We start from the raw sequence: 21,572 nt of genomic DNA, 5'->3' as shown, positions 1-21,572 counted from the left end.
GTACATTGATGCTTTTTGCTTAGTTTTTTTATAGGGTTTGTTTGGTTGCTTTTATTGATGTGTTGGGGAGTTTGTGTTGTTTTTTTGTTGGTTTTTCTTTTTTTTTTTTTTTTAGCCCCTTTAGCTACAGTGCAGTACTGGAATGTGTGGGTGGTTAGGTTTTAGTGGGTTTTTATTTTTATAATGGGTCTGGTTGGCAGAGGAAGACAGACATTCACCTAGATTTATCCTAGCATCAGACTGATTTCTACACTTTTGCTGCACACTTCCTCTGCTTTGAACTATGTCTTTTTTTAGTCTTGCCTTTCCATGTTACCAAGGTACAGTCCTCAAGTACAAGATTACTTTCTGCTACTCAGAAAACAAATGGCAATGTTGTGAAAGCTTATCCACTTTGTTTCTGCCATTGTTCAGCTTCATTACATACACATAAAAGCTTAAATGAGTTGATTAAAACACTTCTTCCAGAAAGCATGAAGATGTTAAATTTAGGGGTTTTTTTTTTAGGAAGAAAGACATACTGAAAAGCCTAGTAGTGCAATATGATTGTCAGGTTAAGTTTAGGAAGTGTGAAATAAAATGTTCACGAGCAGTGTTAACCTTGACATTTTGTACACTGCAAGCAGTTTGCAAAGCAGTGTGATAAAGATTTCTAAGCAAAAGTTAATAGATGAGCCTTTTAGGAAGAAGTTCTTGGCAAGAAATAACCCAAAAAACCCTAATGACATATATTCAGTGTGTCTGGGTTCAGTTTTGCTTTAGGATTTTGATTTTGCCATTGAGTGTTCTGTGAAGGCTGTACATTTATTTCAGGAAGAAATATTGTTATGAAAGATAGGCTAGCAGTGGCAAATTATAAATGGTACTTAAGCTGCATGGAACTTGTGACTCTTGAGCTTAAAAAATATTCAGTTGTGGTTTAACCCCAGCTAGAATTGGAACACAGCTGCTTGCTTGCTCCCACTGCAGTGTGGAGACCTGGAAAACAAGTGACCTCTTAGATGGTGGAATAAGGCCAGCTTAATAATTACTACAAAGCATAAATGTAATTATAATACTAATGCTGATAGTAACTCTAGTGGAAAGGAGAGAGCATGAGGCTCTGTGCTATGGATCATCCCTTTGGCCAGTTTGGCTCAGCTGGCCTGGCCATGCACCCTCCTGGCTTCCTGTTCCTGTGCTCAGTGGCAGAGCATGGGAAACTAAAGTCCTTGACTTGGAGTAAGCTGTACCCAGCGACACCAGTGTGTTATCAACGTTATTCTCATTCAAATGCAAAACGTAGCTATGTACTATCAGAAAATAAACTCTATCCCTGCCAAAACCAGGATGTCAGTGGTGCCTTTAGGAAAATCAGAGCAGTGGTATTTCTATACACTGAATCTCTTTATGTGATTTGTTTGTATCAGGTTTTTTTGGCCATGCTTAAATGTTGGAAATAACATTTCTTAGAATACAAAAATCAGCTTTCAAGTGCATGTTTGAAAATGGGGGAAAGAACAGTGCTGCTAGCTAGGCTGTTTGTGTGTGATTTATATCTACAGTAATTTAAATATCACTTTTTCAGTTACAAATGTTTGTTACAATATATTTCTTTTCTAGGAACTTCATGGAAATGATTTCCTGGCTTGTGAAAATAAATTGGATCTAGGAATGAATGAAGAATATTCTTCTAAGAATCTATGGTATTAAATAAGAATTACGAGAAACTCAAAGTGTAAAGAAGAAAATGCTATTTACTGATGTCACAAGTCGATCTTGTGGGCACAACCATGACTATATATTTTTTGCTTCTGTTTGAGGCTTTACCCCATCCTATATAAGGCAAATCTGGGCACTGTGGCTTTTCTGAGACTATTTAAACTAGGTTTCAGAATCTCTTGTGAATTTGGAGAGTGTCCCTGTTTTCCCCAGTCAGAATAAGTAAGACCAAGTTGCATTTTTGTATGTCTCATAGCTAGGTGTGTCTGACTGCTTGCATAATTTACTTTGTCATTAGAGAAAAACCAACTCATCCAAACAAGCACAAAACTAAAACACATTCACCACTCCTGTCCCGAGATGGTGGCCAGTGGCTTGATGCAGTGGGAGCTAATGTGCTTCTCAGTTTCCAGTCTGCACCAGGCTCCTGTTGAGTTGGGAGAGGGAAGAGAGAGGTGATACTGAAAGTTGTCAAAAGTATTCAGAAGAGCAAAGCTAGTTTTCTGAGGAAGGAGAATTTACTTTTAAATTTCTGTTCAGGCTTCCAAAGGAGTGTTATCTTGGCACTATTCCTGTCGAATGGAGAAAGTAGGATTCAGGGTGGTCATAGTTATAAGATAGGGTGTGTTTAGCAGGTCTGTGGTTCACTGTGATTATACAAGTTATAAACATAATATACTTTACCAGTATTTGTTCTAATTACTAATTTTATATTACTCATTTTATATACTTGTGCATTGTAGTTACACATTTTAAGAGTAAAATTCACTTTTTCTTTCCAGTTACTTGAGTAATCAGAAGGAGAGGACAAAAGAAATTGCAAAAAATGAATCCTTGTCTCAGGAAGACCCATCATTAACACCAGAAGAATCTGAAAGTGAATCTCTATATTCTACTGTGGAACAACATACTTTGTCTTTAAAAAAAAGGAAAAGTAAAACCAAAACACAATCACCATCTTGCAGTAAGATACAAAGTGGAGATTCTGATCGCTTGGCCAGTGAGCAAATGAATTTTTGGCAATTTGGTGGAGATCAGACTTTGATTGGAAATGAATCAATAACACCATATGCTTGCTTTTATGGACCATCAGTAAAGAAGGTTAAAGCAGGATGGCTGGATAAATTATCCCCTCAAGGGTACGGTATTTGCAGTAGTTATTGTGTAACTGCGACAGTGTATGCTTGCAGGAGAGATATTAAGTTCGTATTTAGTCACTGCTTAATGTTTGTAGTGGAAGGGGAAAGGGTATTGTTTTCATTGAAAGAGCACCAAGCTTTTGTGAATTTAAAAGTTTTTAGTGAAGTTACCTATTCTAAAGTTTTTTTATGAGATGTACTCCGGGAAGATATTTTTCTTAAAATTGTTGATCTCTACTCATGAGCTATAGTGGAAAAATACAGAATGAAGTTGTGCCAGCATTTCCAGTTACTAGATTTTTGCTGATCTTTTGTGGTCCACAAAGTAAGTGAAAAAAAACTCTGGTTCTGAAATACTACTTTACTAATTTAGCTGTGGATTATAATTTAATAATTAGTGTGACTGGAAGCTCTGTTGCTTTCTGTCTGTGTTATTTGAGCTTTGAGTTTAGAATTCAACTGGGCTGAATTCCTCCTATTTAATTTAATTCTTGTGCCTAAAATTTGATGGTAGAAATTTGAGCTCAATTCTCAAGATTACAAATAATGAAGAGAAGGAACCACAATAGAAAATAAATTCTCTCTGTCACATTTGGGAGTTAGATGACAACAACAATAACAACAACAACATATCTTATATTTGATTTCTGTTATAAGTTCTTTGTTTTATTGTAGCTGATTTTAAACTCCAGCTATCATTAGACTGTTTTTCACTAAAGAATGCTTTGTTAGCGGATCTTCCATCATAAATACTTGCTAACTCTCATAAGTTGTTCTGACTTCCTCCTTTTAAATTGTAGTTTTCAGTTTCTATTTTTCTTATAACCTATGTTCTTATGAATTCTGTGAATCCTTTTTTATAATCGAAAGTGGCACAATTTTACTTTTTAAGTCTGTTTCTGATCTTCACTAGGACTTAGCATCTAGAAATTAAACCTGTTGTACTTGTTAATGCTATAATACATCTACTGCATTTCTATTCAAGCCTTAATAGCTCTGCATTCCTTGTTATTAGGACAGTATACTGAGCTGTGCTGAAAAATATTAAAGTTTTTGGCCTTTCCTTTGATTATTTTTTGCCATAATAATCGTCAGCAATATAATTCAGTATATATAATATATAATTATTTAAAGTGGGAAATTTATGTTATTATGCTATTGTTTTGGAATAAAATATTATTTGAACTCACTAGAAGAAGCTCTGTTGTATAGCAATTTCCATTTTTCTGTGTTCCTTTCTAGGGAATTGATTTGACATTATAAAATTTAAAAATTTTTTTTGTGTTGATACACTTGATACTTTGTTGAAGGTGACTACTAAGATGGAATAAAAGGTTTAATAAAACTTTTTTACCATCACAGAATTTCAGTGTGCTCAAAACTATTTTCTTTCCTTTTTAAATTATTTTGAAAGTTTTGTCCACATTTATGGATTGCCATTATTCACCTTTACTAAAGACTCAAAGGATAATTACCCACAGAGTGTTTCCACATTTCTTTTTTTTTTTTTCAGAATTATTGGGATATTGAACTCTTGGAAAGCTGCAGTTAGCTGTAACTCTTGTTCTATTTTATTTACAGGATTTTTTTAACACTTTTGGCAGTTAGCTAGCAGAATCATGAAAAGTATAATTCTTGATTCCAGCTGGCTTGTCTTGCTCCATTTGAAGGGATAGAGTTGAGAACAAGTTATGAAAACTTCAAGGAAGTGCCATGGGAAAAATTTATTATTTGGAAAAGATAATGAGTTAACCACAAAATTAGTGGTGATTAGTACTGAGTAGAAGAGTGGCATGGTCATTAGCCTTGATGCAGTGACAGTCCACAGCTACATTTCAAGGACTTTGTCTCAGGGGTGGTTCAGTGAATGATACATTTTTGTTTCTTTTACTTACAATACCATTTCTCAAGTATCCGAAGAATTAAAAAAACTCAGCCGAATTCTAAAAGAATTTTTTTTTCAAACTATTGAAGCGCTGTCTTATTTTATTCTCATTCTTTTTGTAAAGCTCCAAGTTACACCCAGAAGTTTGTGATTCCTTGGGAAAAAGAATATGTACTGTTTTCTTAAATTGATAGAAATCATGCAATTAAAGTATGGGCTCTCTTTTTTTAGTTAATTCACTATAAATTCTACAGCCTTTCAGTTTGCTCACATTGTATGTGGTACTTAGGTTCACTCGTGCCTGTATAATCTTGAAGTTTATTGACATTTTAATGCAAAATAGATGGTACATTGGCCTTTCCAGGTTATGAAAAATGATGATTTATTGTAGTCATATAATGCAAGTTAATTAAGCCAGAGCTGCTATTTGATTAAAGTTTTGATAAGCTATCACAGTCTACTAATCCTAAAGCAGAGCACTCATTTAAAAGAAAAGGAAATAATGTTTGGAAAATACATTAGTGGGGTCTTGTTCTTGCCTAATTAACTTATTTAATAGATTTTAGAATGGAGACGTTTTTAGATGATAACTAACAAGCTGTGAACATTTTTAGCGAGTGTAATGGACTACTTCAGGTTAATGTAAAAATATATTTTTAGAAGGTCTTTATAGAGTGTGAGTTAATGGCACACTGAAAGTTTCCCATTAATGATGTCCAGTTGATAACAGACATTGAAAATTAAATTTCATGTTGTACTTGTTGGGAGATGTGGTGTGCTGCTATCCAATCATTGGCCAGAAAACAGAGTCCTGGGGAGCTGTGTTGACGTGGAATGGCTGGAGGTAGCATACCAGCAAACAGAGATGTCCTTGTCATAAGCACAACAGTGAGATGGCCATTTGAGGTTCTCAGCTTTCATTTTTGGAAAGTGTCTTAATAGAGCTTGTGGTGACTAAAGTTATGCTTTATGTTCCGAATATTCATTTAAACAGAAATATGACCTCTCTATAATTTGTGATTGAGACATTCTTAAAAACTGTGTTAGCTGTATATTGATTGTGTTAATTTTTGATTTGCAGCAAACGTGTGTTTCAGAAGCGCTGGGTTAAATTTGATGGAGAGAGCATTTCTTATTACAACAATGAAAAGGTAAGAGATGTGTTTTGGTCATGTTTGGAACTAAATGCATCTGTGTAATACTCAAAGTACTGTAATTAGAATCTGAGGAATTAGAAATGAATAGCCATCCTAGGTTAATTTTCAATTCTAAAATACTAGGGTGAGATGTAATTAAGTATTTTAAGGTGTCCATGTCTTCATGTATTGTTCATCCTTGTATTTTCTAGAAGGGCTTGTATTACTCACCTTTCCAGGTAGATATCATCAGATTTGTTTTTACTTTAGTGAGAGACTGGCACTGCTGCTGTTTTTGGAACAGAACAGGATCATGCTAAACACTTTCAAGTAGATGTTATTTGATGGTTTTTGAAGAGTGCCTTGTCATGCGAGCCTAGCATGCTGGAGATTGTGAGAGCACCATTAAAAGTAGCATGGAAGACCACTTAAACAAAACCAACCCAAACCTATACACTTGTTGACTCTTTGATTAAAAATGTCTTTTTTCTATTTGTCTTTTGTGCATAATTGTGTGTCATGGAACTAGGTTAGGTTTGAATGGGAATGTTCAAAACCAGTTCTACAATGTATATGGCTGGTTTTGTTTCTGTACTGAGGATTGAATCCTGCTGAAACGTTTGCAGACACGTGAGCTGCTTTGATTAACGTAGTTCACTTCTTATATGTGCTACAAAAATGCATTTGTAAATCATAGTTTTCAGCAGAGTGTATTCCTTGTAATTCTCTTAGAGTTCCATGGGATTACCCTTCAGAACACTACAAAATCCTTTTTCTTTTGCTCTGTGATTTAATAATTAATATTTCTTCTTGGAAGTAGTGAAGACCTTCTTAGACTTAAAAGTGATAGATGATTTTACAATATGCATGTTAAGGGAAGTTGCAGTTCCCTTCCCTGTGCATGTGTGTTATTTTATTTAAAGGCCATTTCCTGTTGAAGATGCATATTACATTAGGAAGAAAATACAATTTCAGGTAAAAGTTCTGAAACAGTGTGCTGATTGGTGGTAAGAGATCTATAGATGCCTTATGATGGGGTGAGGATGTAAGAGCTGAAGTAGGATGAGACTGAGGGGCTGGGGAACTAAGAAAAAGCTCAAAGATATTTACATCAGTCTTTTTGCTTACTGATTGCAAATTTGAAACAATCTGTTTTTACTTGCTTACTTGGCTTCACTTACAATAGAAGACTTGATTTTGTAGGTAAAGGGAACAATAGAATAAGGAGAATAATGTTTACATTCCAGTGACAAAAAATGGTACCCCTTTGCAGTATTGATCCCACAACTTCAGAGGAGCAGAAAAGCAGGGTTGATCATGAAGAATGACTTGAGAAAAAATAGAGAAATGGGATTTGCCTAACACTGTCTGTAGCATAATTAGGGAAAGAAATGCTAATAAAGAACTTAGTCTTTTATCTGCACTGGGAATTTATTTTTATTTTTTTTCTTCCTTTTGAAAGTCACTGGAAGTGTTACTTGGAGGTCAGTTATGCTAGAATAGCATTTGTTATATGTCTGTTTGTCATAAGAGATTCCTGAAGTATTCTCTTCTGCTGAATTGAATGTTTAGTGTGTCACACGAGGCATAGGAAGCCACCGACACTGCATCCTCTGTTTAAAAGGTCTGTGTGGTAGGTTAGGCTATCAGCAGCTTGGCAAACACTTGTGTGGAAGCCTCTTTGTCTCACTTTTTCTGGAACCTGAGTCCAAGCCTCACTCTGGGTATTGAAGGAGAGGCTGCTTGGTCTCTGTGTATAGTTTGACCACATTTGTGTGTCTGACTTGCTAACTTGGTGAGTCACATACGTGAAGAAATGTTATATCTGAGAACTGCAAGGCCTGAAGCAAAATTCTGGGCACCGAGGATTTGGTGAAACTCAAAATAGTTTGCAGGTAGGAGGAAAACATAGTTGGGTACCAGTATTTCTTAGTGCCCAATAGGATTGTGCTGAACGAGCAGCGGTGTCACTCAAGAAAACGAGTTTTTGGTGTAGTGGTCTCTGCTGGATCACTGTCTCCACACCTAGGGTGTTCATATTTCATGTAAGATGGATATCAGCCTTTTGCTGCTGTTGCTTGTGTGTTGTTACCTTGACATTATAAACAATTATTTGCAGACCCATCAAGACCTGTGTGCAGCTTGAGCCCCTTGCAAGGTCTTGCATGTCCCCCTTCCTACTACATAGCTGGCCATTTATGTATTTAAATGGGGAAGTTGTTTTAATTTTAGAACTTAATGGCAAGTTCTATCTATTCTAATCTGTGTTTGTCTGAGGACGTTCCTACACAGACAAGAAATTATACTTTCAGTTTCATGTATATAGAAGAAATTCGTGTAATAAAGAAATTATACTTTTGGTTTCATGTATCAATTAAAAGTAGTTCTCAGAAGGAAACCAATCCATACTTGATATTTTTCTTATTATTACAAGCAGAGAAGGTTAGACTCAGTGGAATGGAACTGTTTATTTTACCCAGAAACACTACTGATATTCAATAGCTCTATTTGTCATTCAAATTAGGAGCTAGAGTGAGGTTCTCAAGAAGGGGAAGTGTACTACATGGCTAATGAAGAGTGAAATAACCAGAGACTATAGGAGGAAGACACAGAGAATATTATTCCTGAAAATGCCCATATGAATACTTCTTTGAATGATTTAAACACCAATTTTATACATATTTTTCTGACCTTGTTTTAATTGTCTATCAACTTCTGCTTGATAGAGATCTCTTCTTTACTTTGTATACTTTGTATCTGCATACATGAAAAAAATGATTCAGCTTTTAACAAACAGCATCTGACCTAGGGAAAGTTTTGGGTTGAATCTGTGTTTCTCTCATTTCTTCTGTGTTCCTGGTCCTGAGAAAGCTGATGCAATCAGAGCAACATCCCATGTGGCTTCATCTCAAAAGAGTGTCGTTTACTGAGGAGGGGAAGGTAGAATTTGAGTTGTTTTTTCAGCTACCCTATATGCACAAGTTTTGCTTAAAATTTCTTCCTACTTTAGGCAGAAATCTGGTGTTTTACCACACACTTTACAGTAAGGCAGAAACTTCTGGTTACGTTGAAAGTTTTTATTTAAAACAGCTTACCATCCCTGACAATTATATTAGTGATTTAGGAAAAAGATTTCACACTTCAAGTGGAGAACTTCAACATTTTGTTGTGTCACAGTACAAGTGAACATTACAAAGGGCGAAATTCACTGCAAAACAGATGAATCACTGTCATTCTTGAAATACTTCTGTTGTAGAAGTAAAACCAAAGTAGTCAAAAATGGTATTTTCCATGATCCGTTAGCTCATCTCTGAATCACGACCATCAAGGAGTGATATGGTGGGGCTTTATTTGAAAATTAAATTTTCTGCCAAACAGCTGATACAAAAAACCCAAACATTTTGCTTTTCCCTGCTGGAAATTTTTTTGTCAGAGAATTCTTAGCAGCTTTAAAACTAGTTTACACCACTCAGTAACAGAATAAATAGCTGTGAAGTTCTTGGCTGTGTTTGTTTTGGTTTGTTTTCTATATTCTTAAATAATTCACCTAATTTCTAGTCTGGAGTATTTCAAAGAGAGTTATTGTATCTTGATCTACAAGAGCTTTTTAACAGGCATTTTTTTGCACATGAAAGAAAAGCTGCTGCACAAGAAAAATAGATTGAGAAATTATTATGGTTTAAACTGTATTTGAAAATATGTATGCCTTGGAGAACAAAGCTTTAAAAAGGATTATGGATGATTGTTTAAATAGCAAAGCAAAACTATGCTCAGCTTAAAAGGAAATTGACTTTTTTTTAGCAAATGAAATAAAATAGTTGTAACTTCCAGCAGTCTGTTATTCTCTCGCAGTAGTACCGAATACAGCCAGTAGATGCCTGCAAACACCATAACATATTTATAACTGAACGCCTACAGAAACAGTAGATGTAAAAATTTTGTTTTACCAGGGAAGGATGAGTAGTTAACTTATATCCAACCTCATTAACATATGTTAAAATCACTCTTTTAACAAATATAGCCATAATGAAAATAGCTATGCAATTCTATCTATGGTCATTTTGACTATTCCTTGTGTGTAACTGTAATAACATGCTTGCTTCTGCTATGTTTCAATATTTCTGTTTATTCATCACTAAACTACCTTTGCTGACATGTATTAGTACCACGAAGTGAAACATTAGTATATTAAACTCAGTAAACAAAAAATGATCCAGTGTATCCTTTCTGCTTCACATTTACAATGTTCCTTGAGTGCTTGTATGAAGTCTGTTATAATAATTTATACTTTTGGAGGGAAGTTATTACGGAGCAATTTCTTTATGGGAAGCTTACTCTGACTATTACTGCATCTGAATCATAAATTTTATCAGGATATCTGACTTGTCTTGGTCAGAAAATGAATTTATGAAAGTGTAGTGGAGACAAGAGCAGCATTAACTCTGGAATCCAGAAATAATGCAGATGTATTTCTGAAGTGCACGTCTGCTTCAGCTTTCCCTCCTGTCAACCCCCACCCCAAACCCTTAGGGTAATTAGTTTAAAAGGTGAGCTAATTGAAGGAAGTACTTGTAGCAGTCCCTTTTTCCCATCTTGCATTTGTGTTCCATTCAGTTGTCCTAATACCTAGTTGGTAATCTAAAAAGATTGGGAAAATTTGTGGTGACCCCAAATTATTGTGGTTTAACCTCAGCCAGCAATCATGCCCCACACTCACTCTTCTCACAGGTAGGATGGGGAGATAATCAGAAGAATAAACATGGGAACTTGTGGGTTGAGATAGACACACTATAGGAGGTAAAGGAAAAGCTGTGCACAAGCAAACCAAGGAGTTCATCCACCACTTCTCATGGGCAGGAAGGTGTTTGGCCATCCCCAGCAGAGCAGGACTCTATTCTGCTTAATGGTTACTTGAGAAGACAAACTCCATCACTGTGAACATCCCCCAGCTTTATGTCCTGAACGTGCTGCCCTGTGGTGTGGATGTCCCTCAGGTCTGCCGGGCTCAGCTGTCCAGGCTGTATCACCTCCCATCTTCTCGTGCTCCTCCAGCCTGCTCAGGGGTGGGGTGGGATGAGGAGCAGAAAAGGCTTTGATTCTGTCTCAGCACTGCCCAGCAACAGCTGAAGCATCCCTGTGTTGTTGTGAACCCTATTTCTATCATCAAGCACAGCTCCATGCTAGCTACTCTGAAGGGAATTTAGCTGTATCCCAGCCAAAACCAGCCCACACATATAGCAGAAAAGCATATACCTGACCCAAGCTAGAGCATTCTTGTTAGCACTGACAGGACAGTGTATTTTTCCAGTGTGGTGCCCTTGTTTGTGTTCAAATTTAGGGATAAAATCAGTGAATTTGTTTCTTGTTGGCTACCCACTGAAGTGGCAAGGTGCAGGGGGGAGCAGCAAGACTGTTTGGAATTATCTGCCTGGAGGAAGTATAATATTTTTCCCATGTCTGATTCTATCATACAAGTATAATAATTATATATTTTCAAATAATTTTTCTTTGAGATAGTAAATGTAATTTACTTTGGCATAAAATTGTAAATTAAAGTCTTATGTTTTGCAATATTAATGTAATGAGATAATTTATGGAGCTGAATCTTAGATATGCACAATCTATCTCATCATGGGATTTTATTCTATTAGTAGAAGGTAGTAGATGTTCATAGATCCAGAACAGTGAAGTTGGTGATAGGTAAGTAGTGGAGGTGTTCACTTACTCAGTTATATTAAGTGTGGTGAACTCCCTAAACATCATGACAAGTAGTGTTACATCAGAGGAATTTAAAATTCTCTGAGAATGAAATATTTTGACTGCCTTTTTATTACAGGAAGTGTTCTCAAAAGGAATAATACTGCTCTCTGCAATAGCAACAGTAAGAGCTCATGGGGAGAATAAGTTTGAAGTTGTCACATCCCATAGGACTTTTGTTTTCCGTGTGGATAAGGAAGGTAAGTAGAAAATGTGTGTTTCTAGAAATTGTCAAAAAGCCATGTAATCACTGTTGATAAATTCTGTTTGCAAAATATAGCTTGTTTTATTATGAGAAATATTTCTGGAGTTGGTTTAAGCTCATAAAGTGAAACTGGAGATAACTCTGAACCTTGTTAGAACAGTGGAAATTGCTGGGCAATGGCTTTTTCAAATATCAAAATGAGAAGACTGTTTTCCTGACTCTTCTGCCTCCTCCCCCATCCTTCCCAAAGATTAATTTGTCTGAACATTTCTCAAGTCTCACTAGCAGCTCTTACAGCCTGTGTGCTCTCAGACATCTCTGAGTTACCACTTGATAAGAAATTGACAAAGAGACAATGAATGATGCTTGGGATGTGTTGCTGTGATCGAAGGAAATCCAAAGTTTTCTGTCTTAAACAGTATTTTCAGCCAGGTATTGATAGAGATTACAAATGTAAATTGTAGCAAGGAAGTTAGTATGCCTTCTAATTGAATGCTTTATCAACCTACAGCTGTAATATGTGGAATCAATATCAGTGCACGTATGATTTATTTATGGAAACAGTCAAATAAAAAGGAATGCCTAGAAAAAAGGAGTTGTGCAATATGTATTTACAGAAGTACATGCCAGAGCCATTATAGCTCTGGGGCCTCTCAGCATTTCCATTATCAAATCCCATTTTTATGGGTTATAGTTGGTAGTAAACATTTGCTGCAGGCTGTAACCGGAGTGCAGCATCAATGAACAAATCCTTCTTATCAGGTTTGGCTCAAATAATTTTAGTCATTTTTATGCTCTTAGCTGAGTTTAAAAATATATATTTCTTTATTATTTTTGCATTTCTCTTCTATATTTATTTTAATTTTTTTTTCATAAATTATAATATAGCCATCTTGGTGCAATATGTTTTGGGGGTCTGCAATTTTTTTTCTAGGCCTTTGCCTTGGATACTATAGAAGTGTTAAAAACTTATGCTGACTTGTAAAATATATTCAGAGTGACCACTTGTTATACATGGAATTCCATTTTCATACAGTGTATAACCATCTTTGGACATAGTAAGATGTCTGTAAAGCTGTTCACTTTAGGTTAGAGATGCCTGTTGTGTAAGGAATGTGGTCCAGAACTGGATGATGTATTCCCAGTAAAATATATAAATAACCCTCCTTGATTTTTGTTGTGTGCTAAAAACAAAACTGTTACTTGATGCTATTACTTCTGTGAATTTGTGTTTAGGAATTGCTCTGGGACTATTCAAAGGGGACTTAACTTCTTTCAAAGATTTTGAATTTGAGACCTTTACATATATTTTGAGATATCAGAAATGCATTACTTTTGGATGGATTTAAATATCTAGAGGAAAAAGCACTATATGTAATGGTTCGGAAGGTTTAGGGGCTTTTGGGGGCAAAAGGGATAGCAGTGAATTAGAGTATAACTTGCTCAGATGCAGTGAGATTTTGTTTCGCCAGAGTGAAATACCATTAAAAAAAGACACTTCTAGAGTAATTTGATGCCCTTAGCTATACTAAAATACTTTGAAAATATTACTGGAGTATTTCAAGACAGCATATATGTATTTTAAACCAAATTTTTTACAGGAACACTTGGATCACATTCCCTGTGCTAATTTGTCAGGCTGCTGTCTTCCTTTTCTACACAGTATTTTATGACACCTAAATTTGTGTATTTGTTGCTGTATGTTGCACATACACCGTTTATGGAGTAAGCAGGTTATTATTTCAGTGGTGCCCCCTACAGTCTTCCAAGCTAATTTTGCCAGCTTCATACATGCTGTGAATAGAACTTCCAATCCCTCCCTTCCCCCCTCTACATCTCCCCTGCCCCCAATATATTTTGTGATCTGGCTCTTTCAGAGCAAACAGTTGAAATATTCATGATATTCCAATCGCATAAGGCAAACCTAATTCATTTGGACTACTCAGCATTAAAGTATATTGATCTTAGTCCAGTCAAATGTCTGAACACAATGAATGAGACTGAGAGAAACTTTATTACTTCACCTCCTTGTGTTCATGTATTTGTAAGATGTTACATTAATAATGCATGCAAAGATGCTCAAACACACGTTTTCTTAATTACTCAGTACCCTTGACAATGTCAAGCTTAAACACCACACCTTAATGGAATAGATTGTAAGTTACCAAGCATTTTTTTCTTGAAAGCATGGTCAAGCATGGAATAGCAGTGGTGCTGATTTGCCTCTTCAGTGGCAGATCATATTTAGGCTCTCTGGTTTCTGCTTACACAACTTGTAATGCTGTAGTTCTTTCCCATTGATCTGGCTTCCAGAAGGTGCCAGATCATGCCACCTGTCTGTCACCTCAATCTTTAAGCTGTCTGGAATAAAGTGTCTCAGAACTAGCAGTCATGATTTTAGGAATCTCGATCATCGGTTTGTTTGGGTTGGTTGTTGGGAGTTAATTGGATGTCTGTCCTTCTAACACCTCCACTGATACAGATTCTCATTATTTTTATTTACACCTCCTTGTCAACATGGATGTTCTCTCTTATTTGGCATTGCTGTACCATCAACCAACATAGCAACAATGTTGGGAAAACCAGTGTGCAGAGAAGAATGAAACTACTGCTTAACTAACTGTCTTTGACTAACTTTTTTTTCTTGTTTAGAAGAAAGAAATGACTGGGTTAATACGATGCTCAATGCCTTGAAATTGATGTCTGATAATAACTCTCAGTCTCGAACTTCTGTCACCCCTGAGAAAAGTGGATATCTTGAACTGAAAGGATACAAAACCAAAATCTTTATTCTGCTTCAGGGGAGTACTGTATGGATCTGCAAAAATGAGCAGGTAAATTTTTCATGTGCTTTTTTGTGAATGAAAGCTTATAAAAATGGTTTTAACTAGTGAGTTGGAAATTGATGGCTCTTTGTGAATAGGTGCATTTCAATATAAATGCATATCTCCTTATATGTAGTGCTTTATTGCTGAAGTTCTCAGAAGGCTTCACAAAGCAGGCAAAGAATCATTATGTCTGTTGTACAATAGAAAAAAAAAGAATATATAGTGAGGTGAAGTGAAAAGCTCTGAATGTCAAAACATGTTAGTGTCAGGGCTGGGATTAATTCACTCTCAAAATGTGGGCCATAAGCACTCAACTTAATCAGAAGGCTTATTTTGTGCAGTGGTTTCAGTGTTTTATAATACACTGCCCTGGAAAGTGTACTATAAAACACTGAATACCTCGTGGTATTTAACTGATACTTCAGGGAAATGTTCAGAAATGATGTTCTTTTTGTTTCCAAGAATAGAGACTGGCCAGATTCTGTTGTGCACTGCAATACTTTAAACAAATTCAGTATTAAAAATGTGAAGTAGGCCTGTCTTTTCAACTTCCAAAATCTAGGGCGTTTTGTTTTGGGCATGACTATATGATAATATAAAGTGGAATTCTCTAGGGTGCCGTAGGCAGGGAATAAATGGGGATACTTGGGTTCAATGAATAATTGTGTGAACTAGTGGAAGAAAGATCTATTGACATTAAATGGCAGGTGCTATTTTTTTGTGAGGCAATTCACTACCCTCAAGTAGCTGGAACCTGGGATGGCATTGGGGGAGGTGTTTTTACATTCTTGCCTTGTTTTTTCAAAGTTGTCTATGGGCAAATCCCTGTCTCAAATGTCTCTCTTGGAGTTGATCTCACTTCCTCTCCTGTTACTCTCTCTGTGAAATTATTTAGGTGTGCTTGAGGGTCCACTTAATGTTTGATACAAAATCTTATCATTCTTTCCCAGGCTATGGCAGGAAATTAGAGACTGAGGAAGACCTGTTTTTCTTTCTACTTCCTGTACTTCAAGGAAGTTTTAGTTGTTAGGTACATTATTTGAGGTCAGTCAACTGCCAACAAATCAAGAATGTTGTAATTGGGTTTGCATGGCAAACCTGAGGAGGGAAGAGCAGCAGAGACAAAGTGTGATGAACTGACTACAACCCCCCATTCCCCATCCCCCTAAGTTGCTGAGTGGGGAGGAGGTAGCGAAAATCAGGAGCAAAGTTAAGACCATTAAGAAGGGAGGGGTGAGGGAAAGGTATTTTAAGATTTCATTTTATTTCTCATTATCCTGCTCTGGTTGGATGGGTAATAGAAAATAAAGATTAAACTAATTTGCCCAAGTTGAATCTGCTTTGCCAGTGACAGTAATTGGTGAGTGATCTCACCTTGTCCTTATGTTGTCCCTCAATACTTCTCCTACATTTTCTCTCTCCTGTCCAGTTGAGGGAGAGGGGGAGTGATAGAGAAACTTTGATGGCCATCTTCCATCCAGGGTCAACCCACCACAGACATGATACAGTTCATGAATTTCTGCTGTTCTGTAATTATAAAAAACCTCCATAAATTATTTAGATATGTAATATGATACTAAAAGTGTATTTGCTGTGTGTCATTTGAATTTAAACCCACAGCATGTGTTTTGCTGAATGATCATCAGGGAGAAAAATTGGTCTTCATAGCTGAACACAGTACTCTTTATATAGACTGAAATCTTTAGGCCTGATTATTGTAATGAATAGGTGACCTGTCAGTTTATTTAAGTTCACAGCTCATGTTTAAGGAGGAGCAAAACCAAGATGCAAACACCACCCCTCCTTTCTGAGATCTTATATTTACTGAAGTGCTCTTGCACTTCAAATGAAGTTGACTGACTTCATAGTTGTTGCTTGTGGGACTCACACCATGAGAGTGCTCAGTGTTACTCTTCTGTCATGGCACTTCCAGGTATTTTATCTGTGAGGGTCCATGGAAAGCATTCTCATCCATGAAAATCTTTTTGTAGATGTTCATTGTTAACAAGGCACTTTTCTTTTCAGGACTTATGCTTTTTGGATCTTATGCCCCTGAATATTTTTGAGTGGTCCCTGTGAATGTTCTGAGCTTTTTTGATTGAGGAGTAAAGATATCCAGACTTGTGAAGGCATTTGTCCTCCAGAGTGATAGGTCATTTGAAATTAGTTATGTCCGTCTTGAGTACTGCAGTACCAGGCATCAAATTTTTGCTTTTTCCCTTTGTTCTTACTCTGCTTGAATATAACTGTTGGGAGCATCTCTCTTGCCTCCAGTTGTGCTTTGAACTTCCTCTGTTTACATGGGGCATTCTCAGCTCTGCCTATGTGCTGAGTCAGTTTTTCTGACTGTATGTTGATACAAAACAGAGCCATTTACTCCTGAAGGGTTCTTGATTGCTCTTTTCTGCATTTTCAGAGTGCACATTATATGATTCAGATACCCTAAGACTGCTCCTCTCCCCCAAATCTGTTTCTACAGATTTTTAAAATATTTTTGTGTGTGTGTGTGCATGTGTGTTGGTTCTATTGCTTGTGCTGTTGTGTGGCAGGTTGTATCTGCTCTGCCCTTTCAACATCATGCATTTCAGAATTACTTTATGTGATCATGAAAGCACATCCTTATACAGCCCTTTTCCTAGTTATATATTCCCTTCTAATACATGGATGCTCTGCAAAGATCACTGACTGCAGTGCAGCAGAAGGCAAACCAAAATCAAGCCCTGAAACAGAATGGTTAGAAGTGCTGCCAGCCTGTTAACTCCTCCTGTGTGTATGAATATTGTAAATAATAGTGCAAAACTATCTTCTTTTCAAAGCCGACTTATCTAACCCCCAGAAAATTAAAATGATCCTAAGATATTTCTTTGCAGATTCTGCATTTGAACAGTATCCTTTCTTCATGCAGTTTCTGGATGCTTGTGAATCAAAAGAAATACCTTCTGTCTCTGGGCTTTCAAAGTCTGCAATTCTTTGACTACCTCTGGTGTTTCAATTTCCAGTCGGAAAACAGAATGATTTTTACTGCAGTACTGAAGAAAACTGTCACAATACAGCACCGATCCATTAGAGGGCGCTGTTGATCCAGAAATCCTTCCCTGCCTCAAGTTTGCAGTTGAGCCGGTAATTATTAGGCAAATCTGTCCAGGGATGTCCTCAAATCCTGTTCATATTGGAATTCACATCCATACTAGGCTCCTGGAGAGCCTTAGAGGGGTTTATTATAACTGCAGTGCTAAAAGACACCTATTTAGACTTCTTACAATGTTGAAATGAGATTGGATCGAGCTTATTCATTGATTTCTAATAAACTTGATAGAGGAGAGTCTGCTGTTACTTTAAAAAAAAAACTATTCAGTGTTAAAAGTGGAGAAGATCCTAAGCCAAATGCCAAATTGTAACTTTACCGCCATGAACTTTGTGAAGTTCAGATTGAGATCAGAACATCATGTCTCAGGCCTCTTTCTAGTTAAAAAGTGATTGGTTTAGCTTGAACTTGTGGCAGTGATATAGTGCTAGTACGAAGCCATCAATTTCTTTGACTCATGTAGTGTAAATTTCTTAAACTTCCTCTCTTGAGCAGAAGTGAAAAGTAAATCGTACTGGATCAATTTGTTCAACCTGCAGCTTGCTGAAATTCCCATTTCTCTTTCATTCGTGCTTAAATAAAAAAACGAAGTCTGATCATTCACGGCAGTTCAAACATTGGCTGCAGTTCAAAATGTCAGTCTGCAGTGGCAGTGCCAATCTTCCCTTGGTTACCATCAGAAGGAGTCTGACAAATGCTTGTCTGGTCTGTTTGAATATATCTCCTTTGTAAGGCTATATTTAAGATTTATTGGTATCTAACATCAGGGAGGGCCTAGGTGTCATGGTGTTTGTGCTAGAATTTGGCTTTGAAAAGAGAAATCAGGATAATCTTGTTACTGCTTTGGGGTGATTAGATGTATTTAGCTGGGATATTTGAGGAAACTTAGCCAAATAGAAAGATGGGGGCTGGTATGGCTCTGTGCCATAATAATTTGTGACATGCTTTCTCCGTGCCTGACTCCAAGTTCAAGCTACAGTGGTGATGAGTATTCTCTCTGTTATGTATAAGCAATAATATACATTAATTATTAAAAACCACTTGTTTCATTTTGGCTCAATGTTCCTATTGATTTCAGAGGGTGTTTTGTTTAGAGAAAGATTTAAATGATGTGCTCTGTGGCAGATGGAAATGTTTATTCATGTTGAATGAACCAGTAAGGGTGCATAGTAATTTTAATTTCTTCTGTAATGCTAATGGTGCATTTAAAGCAAAACTGGACAATACTAAAGGATGTATTAGGAGAAATGATATTAAATAGGCAGAAAATGGCAAAGGGAGGGATAATGTAGAGACCTATACAAAGATAGCTGAAAGGACAAGCCAAAGCTGATGCTTGAGATTGGCATTGTGAAACAGAGGAAGTGATGTGAATGTCAGTGGAAGGAAGCAGAAGGGATGTGTGCATGAATCTCTGTCTGCATAAGAGCAGAGATATGTCCTTATCTCTATTAAGAAATACAGGCTTAAAGGGGAGCATTTTTCAGCAACCTGATCTAGTGAAAAAGATGCCCCTGTTTCAGGGGGATTGCATTAGATAATCTTTAAAGGTCCTCTCTTACCCAAACTATTCTGTGATACTATGAAATACATATAGACATACATACAATACCAGAGACGTTGAGATTGAGGTTCAGGGGCAGACTTGGAAGTCTTTTGGTATACAACAATGGGAATTTATAATGGTACTCTGGAAAAGGAATTGTTTATTGGAAAATGTTCTGGTTTTACTTGGAGAAAATGGTATCCTGATTAATAATCAAGCACATAATGAGTGAGAGAGAAATCCTTTTTAAAAAAAAAATATCGCTAAAGAACAGTCAAAAGTGTTTAACAATGGAAGGTTACCAAAAAAGAACACTTAAATGAAGTCCTGAAGATGAGCAATGATGACTGGTTGTCATGCTAAAGCATCATGAGAAATTCTTTTCAATGTATGTAGATTCTTTGGTGTATTGTCATGGTTATATTTGTGAATATAATGAGTACAAGGTGATGGAAACAGCAATACAAGAAAAAATTGGGGAGAGGAGTTGTATGCAAGTTGAGCAGCAAGGAAAATACTTACAAGTTTTGACATCTAATGAGGAACCCTGAGAGAAGCAACCGAGTTCTGAAAAGGATGCTAGGGAAAAAGATAGGGGGGAGTAAAGGCAGCAAAAGGAAGCAGGAGGAGGAACGAGACCATTTGGATGGCTGATAGAGAAGGAGGGAGAAGTGCCTGGTGTGTATGGGGTGTGGCAGTGGAAGGAGGAATTACTGAGAATGAGACAACAAGAAGTGCAATCCTTGTAATTGTGTTTCTCCTGTTGCCCATTCTCATCCCACATCCCCATCACCCTTGCCCCAAGAGCATCTGTGCTTTTAGAGATTTTTATGATGAAAAACTGCTGTTTGTAATAACTGAGAAACTCTAAAGAAACTGTGATGTACTTGATTGCTAGTGCAGACCATGATCAAACATGGCTACAAACATGGTTACAACTGAGCTTGTCCTGGAACACCTTAAATAGGTGGAGGTAACTGAAAAACAAAGGAACATTTGCTATTTGTTTTTTGATTCATTCCGGCTTTGCTCTTCTTCATAACAATACAAATCTGTAGCAAATGTTAAAAAGCAAAAACAGAACAACCCAAAAATGTACCAAGTACATTGCAGGGGGAAAGAGTAATATGAAGTATTTTAAGGCAAAATACACTGATACATTGGTGACTTGTAGTGGAATTGAATGATCCAGCGTCTTTTAAATATAGTGATTTGCATCAAGCTGTAGTTGAAATGATAGATTAAGGTCACATCCCTAATTTTCTAGCAGTTCCTTGCAAAAAATTCTTTCTGATTTTCCACACTCAAAAATATAGCAACGATCAATTGCTGTGCATGACATAAGAAACAACTGAACAGGAAATAACTTGAATGGTGTAAGAAAGCTTTAAATCTTTTTTCTTGCTTGTTATAATACAAAATTAATGATTACAAGAAATCATGTTGAGTGGGGAAAAGGTTTGTTGTTTTTATGACAATTCTTCAGTTTTAAACTAATTGCATCCCTACTTCAAAAAAGATTAAAAAATAGATTTAAAATAATATGCTGCTGAAGTGGCTCAATCAGAGAAGACAAATGTGTCAATGACCACCTTTATAGGGAAGATCTGCATTTTACATTCAAAAATAATTTTTTGTGTTGTTGTTCTAGGTTGTGGATATTAGAGAACACAGAGAAGGGCATAAACAGGACTTCTTAACACTAACTCTTACTTTTTTTTAATAGTTCTTCTACATGCAGCTAAACTTTGGCTCTGAGGATTTTTCCTGCTCATTTTTTTTTATGCTAGATCTTGTTGAGATGTAAGTACACCTAAAGTAGTCATGAAACATGGTAAAAAGTGTAATGCTTCCACAATGATAAAAAGCTTCCTGAAAATCTGATTTGGAGTAAAGTTGTCAGTTTCCAGTAATGCTCCATCAAGCTTTATGGATGACTAATACATATATAGCCAGCTACCTTAATCACTTAGAAATTAACAGTGAATAAAAGTGGGATTTGTTTGAATATCATGAAGATTTTAGACAGTGGCAGAGCACATGCATAAGCAGTAGAAGAACATTTCAGGTCTACTTGCCATAAGGCTGTTACACAATTAATGCAATGTTGGGGAAATCCATTTACTTCTAAGAGTACTGAAATTTCCTAAGATCATTGTCCATCACTAGATATGTTGCTTGTTTTTAAGAACTGTTAGCTTGGCTTCAGCTCCCAAGGTAGAAGAAAGTATTGGGTCAAAAGCCCTAAATAGAGGAACCAGAGCATAGTTATGGGAACTTCCTTTTATAA

General features: G+C 36.5%; 1 protein-coding gene across 1 annotated transcript in view; it reads left to right on the top strand.

Moving 5' to 3' along the window:
• ARAP2 (ArfGAP with RhoGAP domain, ankyrin repeat and PH domain 2) overlaps positions 1 to 21,572 on the top strand; it is a 113,842-nt gene that overhangs the window by 15,829 nt on the left and 76,441 nt on the right. Inside the window, exons 5-9 of the mRNA XM_058804342.1 lie at positions 1,603 to 1,685; positions 2,484 to 2,840; positions 5,807 to 5,876; positions 11,698 to 11,818; positions 14,476 to 14,657. Of these exons, the coding sequence (XP_058660325.1) occupies positions 1,603 to 1,685; positions 2,484 to 2,840; positions 5,807 to 5,876; positions 11,698 to 11,818; positions 14,476 to 14,657 (813 nt within the window). The remainder of the gene's footprint in view (positions 1 to 1,602; positions 1,686 to 2,483; positions 2,841 to 5,806; positions 5,877 to 11,697; positions 11,819 to 14,475; positions 14,658 to 21,572) is intronic.

Source organism: Ammospiza caudacuta, chromosome 4 (genome assembly GCF_027887145.1).
Source record: "Ammospiza caudacuta isolate bAmmCau1 chromosome 4, bAmmCau1.pri, whole genome shotgun sequence".
In the NCBI taxonomy this organism is placed as follows: domain Eukaryota; kingdom Metazoa; phylum Chordata; class Aves; order Passeriformes; family Passerellidae; genus Ammospiza; species Ammospiza caudacuta.
The sequence above is the reverse complement of the archived record's forward strand: the minus strand, read 5'-3'. Positions and strand labels throughout refer to the sequence as shown.